Source organism: Micropterus dolomieu, linkage group LG23 (assembly GCF_021292245.1).
Source record: "Micropterus dolomieu isolate WLL.071019.BEF.003 ecotype Adirondacks linkage group LG23, ASM2129224v1, whole genome shotgun sequence".
Classification (NCBI taxonomy): Eukaryota; Metazoa; Chordata; class Actinopteri; order Centrarchiformes; family Centrarchidae; genus Micropterus; species Micropterus dolomieu.
In genome coordinates this window covers 3,728,068-3,739,507 of record NC_060172.1, presented here as the reverse complement: position 1 = coordinate 3,739,507, position 11,440 = coordinate 3,728,068, and the positions used below count along the sequence as shown (strand labels likewise).

Sequence of the window (11,440 nt, the reverse complement as noted above, 5' to 3'; positions counted from 1 at the left end):
GTTATTATAATCATTAACATTACGATGGTTACCATTAACACTATTATAAATATCTGTACCATTTTTCATTTAGTTTATAGCAACATTACCTTCGCTGTCTGTACCTCTGTGTGTATATTGTGTAGGCTGCCTCTCTCTCTCTCTCTCTCTCTCTCTCTCTCACCCCAACCGGTCGAGGCAGATGGCCGCCCACCCTGAGCCATGGTTCTGCTCGAGGTTTCTGCCTCTTAAAAGGAAGTTTTTCCTTGCCTCTGTCGCCTAGTGCTTGCTCTTGGTGGGAACTGTTGGGCTTCTGTAAATATCATCACAGAGTACGGTCTAGACCTGCTCTTTTATGAAAAGCGCTGTGAGATAACTGTTGTTGTGATTTGGCGCTATATAAATAAAATTGAATTGAATTGAATTGAATCCTCAGGTAAAAGAAGTGAACTTTACACGCCAAAGAAGGCTGGCAAAGATTTAAACTTAACGTGGATTCTGACTGTGATTTTTGAAACTTATTCCCACTGTGAACATCCAAATGCATTCTGGGAAGATGTGGAATATTTTACTAATTCCTGTATGTGATGTCATGTTGTATTTTGTACTTCATGGTCCAGACAACATTAACTATATTGTGCAACAGAACCCGAACTGAACTGAAACCCTTCTGCTCTTCAACAGAACTCTCAAACAGCAGCAACACGTCTTCATATCGTAGAAGAACTGAACTGAGATAAATTGAAATTCATTATCTGTGTCTTTTGCATGTTTTGTTTCTGTCACGAACTACACATCAGTAATAAAAAACCCAGCATGCATCACGTGCAGTCCGTGCTGCGCAGCTCCGCATCAAACGTCAAAGATGTGACTGGCGAATGAGGAACAGCGGTCATGTGAACCTGAGAGGTGCTGACGAGCTGTCCAGGACCAAAAGATCATTTTCCACCTTTTATTCACTGAAACAGAGAAATGTCAGTAAAGCCACATCACCAGTAGAAAACTTCTTGAAATGGTTTAATTCAGCTTCCTGTATCACGTCTTTACTTCCTGGTTCTTTTATTACTGTAGTTCCAAGAAACTTTTACAATACTTTAAGAATTGTGAAGTACAGGAGGTCTGGCAGCAGAGCAGGAGAGCTGGGTTTAGAACTCAAAGTGTCTGTAGATAAAAGCACAAGAGGAACAGCGGAGGGCAGCACCGCGCCAGTCTGCCGCTACAAGGAGGAGAAGAAGAAGAAGGAGGAGGAGGAGGAGGAGGAGGAGGAGACGGGCTGTTTGAACGGTCCTGCTGCGCGCAGAGGCTTTACTGGTCTCTGCTGCTCTCTGGACTGGCTCCGGATCAGATGCCTGGACTTGAGGTCGGAGGTTCGGAGGTGAGTTCATGTTTGTGTCTTTATTTCCTGTTTTCAGCGACTTCAGCTCAAACACCGGTGTTGCGACAGATCAGGTGTCCCTGCTACATCAGGTCTCAGGTCAGTCTGACCCGCATCACGGAGACTCCAAACGGAACCTGTTTCACAAGAAGACTTTTCAGCTTCCGTTTCATTTCACATTATTCCTCGTGTCTTCTCACGTCTGGTAGCCTGCATGCTAACCAGCTAGCATCACCGCGACAGCTGCTTTACGGCAAACAGCTGATCCGCGTAAAAGCGGAAGCGGAAGAGCTCGAGAACAAAGTGCGCACCAGAGAAGCAGAGCGGCGCCGAGTGATCGATATCGATCAGTGACACCGATCAGAAACCCGTCTGATCAGAGAGAGCGAAGATGAACCGCGCAGGCGCAGAACTGAGGATTATCTTCAGCCCGGGCCGCGTGCAGCTGGTTCAGGTAAACACTCACCTGTAAACTGCTAACAGTGCTAACGGCTAGCAGAGGGCGGCGCACCCGGAGCAGCAGGCAGGTCCCGGTGCAGGCAGGTCCCGGTGCAGGCAGGTCCCGGTGCAGGCAGGTCTCTGTGCAGGCAGGTCCCGGTGCAGGATTTAATTCCAGTCTTAAATTTCTTTCCCACCATGAAAATGTGTCAACAGAACACTAGTTTTCATTTATACTCCGAATATTAAGAAAGTTTCATCACACAAGAATAAATATTTATTCAGCCCAGAGTGTTTATTTACTACTACGATTTCTTTACCGACCCATTTACGAGCTGCAGAAACTTATATTTACACGTTATACTTACAAAGTCAGTTGCATGAAAATTTGGGTAATATTAAAACCAGAGAATAAAGTAGATTAAATCCTCCAGCCAAGTTTGGGAAGCGATAAATCCTAACAAGTATGGTTGGTTGCAGGCCTCCAAGTTTAAAAGTAAGGAGATGACAAGTTCTTCGTGTGCACACTCACTAGGCCACCACCATGACTACTGACCCTGGGTCTGCTGGATCAATCATACTGAGGAGGACACAGTTCAGCCAGCTGGCTCATTAGTTTGGAACCAGGATTCAGTTAAAAACATTTAAGCTGCAAGCAGCGTTGGGCGGGCCCTCGCACTTGTAGCGCGTCCGGGTGTGAGCCGGCCACGTTGCATATTCTGGAGCTCTGCCGGTGCGGCTGTGAATTTGCTACGCGCTTCGAGACGCTGAATGAAGGTGTTATACGTCACTTCTTGTGTCCCCTTTGTGGCGCTACATAGCACTTGGCGCTGTGAATATAAATGAATATTGGCTTGTAGATTTGTTTGGGGTGTGAGAGTTATCAAGCACGTACATTTTTGTGCAGATGTGAGCATGTACACTGAAGTTACAACAACTTCCTGTGTCATGGCGAAGAGTTGATCTTTGACGCCACGCCACGGACACGCCCATCGACAAAAACACAGATAGCACAACTTTTCATCGTCAATGCCTTTAGAAGGCACAGCAGAAATTTGAAGTCGGTCGGACTAAATCCCTAAGAGGAGTTCGTTTAAAGTATGGCGTGTGTAAATCATCCAAAAATGGCCGTAAAATTCAAAATGGCCGACTTCCTGTTGAGTTTAGGGAATGTGTTCTTGAGGCTTTTCTGTGTGTCTTGATATGATACATGTCCCCAGAAAATTTCGTGCATGTAGGTTGAATGTGGACGAGGGGGTAATTTTTTCCAATTTTCTAGGTGGCGCTAGAGAGTCATTTTGCCACGCCCATGTGCGAAACCCATAAAATACAAAATTTTTCACCACTTCTGACATGTTTGCAAAATTTTGTGAGTTTTCGCGTATGTTTAGGCCATGTCATTTGAGCCTACTTTGCAGGAAAAAAAAAAAAAAAATCTTAGCAAATTCAATAGGGACCTCGCATGGTCGTGCTCGGGCCCTAATTAAAGCTGCAAGCTGCGTTGGGCGGGCCCTCACACGTGTCGCGCGTCGGGGCATGAGGCGGCCGCGTTGCATATTCTGGAGCTCTGCCGGTGCGGCTATGAATTTGCTACGCGCTTTGGATGCTGCATGAAGGTGTTATACCTGACTTCCTGTGTCCCCTTTGTGGCACTACATAGCACTTGGCGCTATAAATAGAAATGAATATTGGTGTGTGGATGTGTGCGGGGTGGGAGAGTTATCAAGCACGTACATTTTTGTTCAGATGTGAGCATGTACACTGAAGTTACAACAACTTCATGTGTCATGGCGAAGAGTTGATCTTTGACGCCACGCCACGGACACGCCCATCGACAAAAACTCTCAGATAGCACAACTTTTCATCGTCAATGACTTTAGAAGGCACAGCATAAATTTGAAGTCGGTCCGACTAAATCCCTAGGAGGAGTTCGTTAAAGTACAGAGTGTGTAAATCATCCAGACTTCCTGTTGGGTTTAGGGCATCGCTCCAAGAGGCTTTTTTGTGCGTCTGGACATAATACATGTCCCCAGAAAATTTTGTGCATGTAGGTTGAATGTGGACGAGGGGCAAATTTTTTTCAAATTTTCTAGGTGGCGCTAGCGAGTCATTTTGCCACGCCCATGCGCGAAACCAAGGCCAAGGAGTCGACTGTACCGGCCAGCACCGCGACCAACAGTGGGAATGGGACCAGAGATAAAAACTTTCCACACTGCTTTAAAAAAGACGCTTAAAATCCGATTTTGTCAGCTCAGACTGCTGAAGAGCTGTATCATTTGTTCCTACGTGGACTATCACTCTTGTGATGGAGGACGGGAGCGATGGCATCAGGTCCTGGAGTTTTTTTAAATGTCAGCTGTGGTGGCACCGGGGAAGCAGTGAATGGTAGCGTTAAAGAAACGGATGTTTCTGGTTATGGTGTGGTTGGGTTAGGGTTAGGGAAAGGGATCCGTATCAGGGAATCTCGGAGCCGCAGGTGCATGCGCTGGGTGGACCAGAGTGTCGTTAGACATGGCTGCATAGCGGTTGGTAGCCGTAGTGCTAAGAGAGGCGGTCTGTTTGGTTCGTACTGAAGCCACATCCATAAAGCCGGTCAGGAGGGAGTTGTTCTCTTTGAGTTCGGCTGAAAGCTGTCAGATGTCTTCTTAAGGTCCACAAACTTTTTGTTCGCTTCTTAAGGAGTCCTCATGGGGCAGAGTTGTCTCGGCTAGCATAGCTGCCTGAGCGTTGTAGTGATCAGTGATCAGTCAGTGCACTTTGTACAGCCGTCTAGTTTAAGATCCATGTCGGATGACTAAAATCCTTAACCCACATAAAAACTCAAGTTAAATGAAAATGATCTAAAACATGTACCGTAAAAGTGTGGCTTAAAACTGGATTTAAGTCGAGTTTAAGATGAAGCCTCCGACAGGTAGCTACGGACGCCAGTGCATGCGCATTCATTACCAACAGCTGTACCTCAGCTATATACATATATGTTTGATAAGGGGAATAGTCGAAGATTCGATGCTTCGATGGGAGGAGCCTGATTCGACTGTCAATCTCACAGTCAAAACTTCGCAGTGAAACAAGGATCACGCCATTTTGGCAATGTGGGGGTGCTCAATGTCTGATTTCACATAGAACTATCAGTTTTCTCCCAATAAGTTAATATACAGCCTACTGCAGTATACATTTCAACGTTTAATGCTGTAAATAAAAATGTAAAAAGGAAAAAAAACGTTCAATACATGTTTTTAAAGTGCGTGAATAAATCCAGAATTGTAACCCTGGGTCGTCATGTCATGTGTGGGCGTAGCGTGTGAGTGTGTAGTGGCAGGAGAGACGGAGCTCCGTCTTCACCGGTGTTGTGCCGAGTTGTCCGCACCTCGTGGGACTTTTGGATAATTTATCAACGTTGATGGGCCACACAAATAATATTTAATTGAAATGGCCGACTACTTGAAATAGACGTGCGAGGAACCGTGACGTGCATGCAGCTGGGGGGAGAGAGGGGGAGAGAGAGAGAGAGAGACTTAAGCGACTTAAGCTTAAGTGCAGTTTATACTTCGGCATCAAGGCGTAGCCTCTGTATAGCCCCCTAGCCTACACCGTCACCTACACCGTCGCCTGACGTGCTCCTCCTCAGAAATGTAACTACACGTCGAGTCGACGCGGACCGTAAGCACTGTGATTGGTAGCCTCGCAATACCCCGCGCTTTGAAGTAACATTTACTAGGGGGCAAAACGGCGGCTGTAACACAGTGAATCAATATATTTGACTGTCGCAACCCAAGCGAAATGACTCGTTTCGCTATCAGAATGTGATCCATTCGGTCAGTAACATTTGAAAACGCTACACTAGCCGCACGTATACAATTTTACCCCCATTTACGTTAGCGGAGGGCTAAACCGGAAGTTAGCCTGCTCGGCCGGCAAAAGTCAACACAGTGGATGCTGTGCGCTACTGCTAATTGCAGAATGACGGACACACCTACGCACAATTATAAATGCATGGCTACGTGCGTAGCCTACGGCCTAGGTACGCACGTAGACCCTACGCAGGAGTATAAATAGGCCATTAGGCTCGCACAAAAACACACATGAATCGACTATTGGTCGACTATAGGCAGGACTAGACGATTGTGATTCGACTATGTAAATCCTTAGTCGGGAACAGCCCTAATATTTGAGCTGCAGAACCGTCGCTGTTCATTACTGTGTCTACCACAGTATTATTGTTTATTCTACATTATTTTACGTCTTGTATTCTGTTGTACTTGCATGATTGATACTGTGTTATTTGAGCTGGAGAGTTTTAAGAACTTGTTCTTTTAGTCTGAACTGCCTTTACAGTTTAAATTACAGTTTAAAGAACCAAGGACACTCACAGAAACTAAATGTAGTAGTGATTGTAGTACTACTTTGCAGTACTTATGTAGTGTGGATTCCAGGAGGAGGCTGTGGTCCTGGTCCTGATGTGTTAAGGGTTGTTAGCCCTCATTATAGTACTGATGCAGTGTTGTTTACTCCAGGAGGAGGCTGTGGTCCCGGCTCCTACAGTCCTAGTTACCGGGGCAACTGGTCTTCTGGGTCGAGCTGTCTGCAGTGAGTTTCAGAGCAGCGGCTGGTTGGTTATCGGGACCGGATACAGAAGAGCCAGACCCCGCCTCCTCCGCTGTGACCTCACAGATGAGGACGCTGTCAGAGGACTACTGCAAGAGTACAAGGTACTGCACACTGTACTGCACACTGTACTGCACACTGTACTGCACACTGTACTGCACACTGTACTGCACACTGTATACGACACTGTACTGCGCACTGTATACGACACTGTACTGCGCACTGTATACGACACTGTATACGACACTGTACTGCGCACTGTATACGACACTGTACTGCGCACTGTATACGACACTGTACTGCGCACTGTATACGACACTGTACTGCGCACTGTATACGACACTGTACTGCGCACTGTATACGACACTGTCCTGCGCACTGTATACGACACTGTACTGCGCACTGTATACGACACTGTACTGCGCACTGTACTGCGCACTGTACTGCGCACTGTACACGACACTGTACTGCGCACTGTACACGACACTGTACTGCGCACTGTACACGACACTGTCCTGCGCACTGTCCTGCGCACTGTACTGCGCACTGTACTGCGCACTGTCCTGGACACTGTCCTGCGCACTGTACTGCGCACTGTACTGCGCACTGTCCTGGACACTGTACTGCGCACTGTACTGCGCACTGTACTGGACACTGTACTGGGCACTGTACTGGGCACTGTAATCGACACTGTACTGGGCACTGTACTCGACACTGTACTGGGCACTGTACTGGGCACTGTACTGGGCACTGTACTGGGCACTGTATACGACACTGTACTGCGCACTGTATACGACACTGTACTGCGCACTGTATACGACACTGTACTGCGCACTGTACTGCGCACTGTATACGACACTGTACTGCGCACTGTATACGGCACTGTACTGCGCACTGTATACGGCACTGTACTATATTCTTGTTTTTAAAGAAACGTGGCTGTGATAAACATTTAATGTTCTGAATATCTCTTTCAGCCTGATGTGATTGTCCACTGTGCAGCCGAGAGACGTCCAGATGTTGTGGAGAGACACACTGAAGCTGCTGTAAATCTCAATGTGCACGCCACGAGCACGCTCGCGAAGGAGGCAGGTGTGTGATCAGGAATGGTTTAATAATAAAATGTGTTCACACAGTGAAAGGAGGTTTTTCCTTGCCTCTGTCGCCTAGTGCTGCTCTTGGTGGGAATTCTTGGGCTTCTGTAAATAACATCGCTGCAATTTGTCGCTATATAAATAAAATTGAAATTGAATTGAAATTGAAACCAGATCCAGCTGCTCTGCTCTCTGTCCATCACAATCCATCTGAAGGTTTTACATGTTAGTTAACAGGAGACCGTGTGTGTGTCTGTGGAGTATAAAGACCGTGACTGTGATCAGGTCTCAGCAGCGATCAGGAAGACATAAAGCTGATGATTATTATTATTATTATTGATCCCTCTGGGTTTGTTTTGTGGATAATATGTGGCAGCCGTCTGCTTCTTCCTCTTCGTCGGTACAGGCCACATGTTTCAAACAGAGTTGAGTAGTGACATTTATTTAATTTTTTACTTTTTCTACTGTTGTCATGTATATTTGTTGGAAAGCACTTTGGTCAATTCAATTCAATTTTATTTATATAGCGCCAAATCACAACAACAGTTATCTCACAGCGCTTTTCATAAAAGAGCAGGTCTAGACCGTACTCTGTGATGATATTTACAGAAGCCCAAGAATTCCCACCAAGAGCAAGCACTAGGCGACAGAGGCAAGGAAAAACTTCCTTTAAGAGGCAGAACCATGGCTCAGGGTGGGCGGCCATCTGCAGAGAGAGAGAGAGAGAGAGAGAGAGAGAGAGAGAGAGAGAGAGAGAGAGAGAGAGAGAGAGAGACTACACAATATACACACAGAGAAGGTGATGTTGCTATAGACTATAGTCAACTAGTGTTGTTTTTAAATGTGTTATCTAAATAAACTTGAACTTATCTTTTTTCTGCTTTTCTTTCACAATTTATGTGTTGTGTCTTTGGTGATGATGATGACGTGTGCAGCTGTCTGCGGAGCGTTCTTCCTCTACATCAGCACCGACTATGTGTTCGATGGCAGGAATCCTCCGTACGGAGAAGACGACAGTCCCAATCCTCTGAACGTTTATGGACGCAGCAAACTGGAGGGAGAGAGAGAGACACTGAGACACTGTCCAGGTACCTGTCTCTGACCCTCACCTGTCTGTGTCCCTCACCTGTCTCTGACTCTCACCTGTCTGTGTTCTCATTTCCTGTCTCTGTCTCAGGTGCAGTGGTGCTGCGGGTGCCGGTTCTGTTCGGGGAGGTGGAGTCGGTGTCAGAGAGCGCCGTGACATCGCTGTGGCTGAAAGTCCAGGAGGCGTCAGAGAGCTGCACCCTGGATCACTGCCAGCAGAGGTTCCCCACCGACACCCGGGACGTCGCTGCTGTCTGCAGGAAGCTGTCCGAGAGAAGGAGACAGGTAGGCAGGTGTCTGTCTGTCTCTCTGTCTCTCTACCTGTCTGTCTCTCTACCTGTCTGTCTCTCTTCCTGCCTGCCTGTCTCTCTGTCTGCCTGTCTCACTCACTGCCTGCCTACCTGTCTGTCTCTCTGCCTGTCTCTCTTCCTGCCTGTCTCTCTGCTTGTCTGTCTGCCCGTCTCTCTTCCTGCCTGTCTGCCCCTCTCTGCCTGTCTGTCTGCCCGTCTCTCTTCCTGCCTGTCTGCCTGTCTCTCTGCCTGCCTGTCTCTCTGCCCGTCTCTCTTCCTGCCTGCCTGCCTGTCTCTCTTCCTGCCTGTCTGCCTGTCTCTCTTCCTGCCTGTCTGCCTGCCTTTCTGTCTGTCTGTCTCTCTGCCTGTCTGCCTGCCTGCCTGCCTGTCTCTCTGCCTGTCTCTCTTCCTGTCTGTCTGCCTGCCTTTCTGTCTGTCTGTCTGTCTCTCTGCCTGTCTGCCTGCCTTTCTGTCTCTCTGCCTGTCTCTCTGCCTGTCTCTCTTCCTGCCTGTCTGCCTTTCTGTCTGTCTGTCTGTCTGCCTGCCTGTCTCTCTGCCTGCCTGTCTGCCTGCCTGTCTGTCTGTCTGTCTGTCTGCCTTCCTGCCTGTCTGCCTGCCTTCCTGCCTGTCTGCCTGCCTTCCTGCCTGTCTGCCTGCCTTTCTGTCTGCCTGTCTCTCTTCCTGTCTGCCTGCCTGCCTGTCTCTCTTCCTGTCTGCCTGCCTGCCTGTCTCTCTTCCTGCCTGTCTGCCTGCCTGTCTGTCTGTCTGCCTGCCTGCCTGTCTCTCTGCCTGTCTCTCTTCCTGCCTGTCTGCCTGCCTTTCTGTCTGTCTGTCTGTCTCTCTTCCTGCCTGTCTGCCTGCCTTTCTGTCTGTCTCTCTTCCTGCCTGTCTGCCTGCCTGTCTCTCTTCCTGCCTGTCTGCCTGCCTTTCTGTCTGTCTGTCTGTCTCTCTTCCTGCCTGTCTGCCTGCCTTTCTGTCTGTCTGTCTCTCTGCCTGTCTCTCTTCCTGCCTGTCTGTCTGTCTGCCTGCCTTTCTGTCTGTCTGTCTGCCTGCCTTTCTGTCTGTCTGTCTGCCTGCCTGCCTGTCTCTCTGCCTGTCTCTCTTCCTGTCTCTCTGCCTGTCTCTCTTCCTGCCTGTCTGCCTGCCTTTCTGTCTGTCTGTCTGTCTGTCTGTCTGTCTGCCTGCCTGCCTGTCTCTCTTCCTGCCTGTCTGTCTGTCTGTCTCTCTTCCTGCCTGTCTGCCTGCCTTTCTGTCTGCCTGTCTGCCTGCCTTTCTGTCTGTCTTCCTGCCTGTCTGCCTGCCTGCCTGTCTCTCTTCCTGCCTGTCTGTCTGTCTGCCTGTCTCTCTTCCTGCTTGTCTGCCTGCCTGCCTGCCTGTCTGTCTGTCTGCCTGTCTCTCTTCCTGCCTGTCTGCCTGCCTGCCTGTCTCTCTTCCTGCCTGTCTGTCTGCCTGCCTGCCTGTCTCTCTTCCTGCCTGTCTGCCTGCCTGTCTCACTCACTGCCCGTCTGTCTCTCTTCCAGGACCCGTCTATCAGAGGAATCTTTCATTTCTCAGGTAAAGAGCAGATGACTAAATATGAGATGGCCGTCGCGATCGCTCAGGCCTTCAACCTGCCGTCCAGCCACCTCATCCCTGTAAATATCCACTGATCTTATTAATCACTCTGTTTACTAATGTACCTGTAATATATTTCTCAGTATTTATTCGCAGTACTGTAACTAGAACAAATACCAGTATAACTATAAATACTCTCATGTGACGTGAAGTATACATAGTATTTGTTTTAATATAGTATGAGGTATTTGTAGTATTGACACAGCTGTCTGTGAACCTACAGCTGACGGAGCAGCCAGCGGCGTCGACTCTTCGTCCGATCAACAGCCAGTTAAACTGTTCCCGCCTGGAGCTGCTGAACCTGAGCGTGGAGCCGCGACCTTTCACCTCCGCCATCATCGACTGTCTGTGGCCGTTCACACCGGACAAACGCTGGAGACAGACAGTCTTCCACTGACAGACGGGTGGAGGGAGACAGACTGACGAGTGGAGGGAGACGGGTGGAGGGAGACAGACTGACGAGTGGAGGGAGACAGACAGACAGAAAAACAGACGGGTGGAGACAGACTGACAGGTGGAAAAAGAGACTGACAGACGGGTGGAGGGAGGGAGACTGACAGACGGGTGGAGACAGACAGACAAATAGGTGGAGACAGATTAAGGGGTGGAGACAGACAGACAGGTGGAGACAGACAGACAGACAAATAGGTGGAGACAGATTAACGGGTGAAGACAGACAAACGGGTGGAGACAGACAGACAGACAAATTGGTGGAGACAGACAGACAGGTGGAGACAGACAAACGGATGAAGACAGACAGACAGACAGGTGGAGACAGACAAACGGATGAAGACAGACAGACAAATAGGTGGAGACAGACACAGACAAATAGGTGGAGACAGACAAACGGATGAAGACAGACAGACAGATGGGTGGAGACAGACGGGTGGAGACAGACAAACGGATGAAGACAGACAGACAGACAGGTGGAGACAGACAGACAGACAGGTGGAGACAGA

At 48.5% G+C, this 11,440-nt stretch overlaps 1 protein-coding gene and 1 long non-coding RNA gene across 4 annotated transcripts in view; one reads left to right on the top strand and one right to left on the bottom strand.

Moving 5' to 3' along the window:
- Positions 1 to 978: 978 nt before the first annotated feature.
- Positions 979 to 1,900, bottom strand: LOC123963825. Its single transcript, XR_006823265.1, has 2 exons — positions 1,821 to 1,900; positions 979 to 1,491 (listed from the first exon to the last, which is right to left on the bottom strand). It is a non-coding gene; the product is annotated as an uncharacterized LOC123963825 (long non-coding RNA).
- Positions 1,204 to 11,440, top strand: part of mat2b (methionine adenosyltransferase II, beta) — a 10,573-nt gene continuing 336 nt past the window's right edge. The window contains exons 1-7 of one of the 3 annotated variants that reach the window (XM_046040891.1): positions 1,204 to 1,354; positions 6,307 to 6,501; positions 7,375 to 7,489; positions 8,427 to 8,579; positions 8,669 to 8,862; positions 10,388 to 10,501; positions 10,705 to 11,278. In XM_046040891.1, the coding sequence (XP_045896847.1) occupies positions 1,325 to 1,354; positions 6,307 to 6,501; positions 7,375 to 7,489; positions 8,427 to 8,579; positions 8,669 to 8,862; positions 10,388 to 10,501; positions 10,705 to 10,878 (975 nt within the window). In that variant the 5' untranslated portion in view covers positions 1,204 to 1,324 and the 3' untranslated portion in view covers positions 10,879 to 11,278. Of the gene's footprint in view, positions 1,355 to 1,619; positions 1,809 to 6,306; positions 6,502 to 7,374; positions 7,490 to 8,426; positions 8,580 to 8,668; positions 8,863 to 10,387; positions 10,502 to 10,704; positions 11,279 to 11,440 lie in introns of those variants that run through there. The other 2 variants (XM_046040890.1, XM_046040889.1) reach the window with 2 other exon arrangements.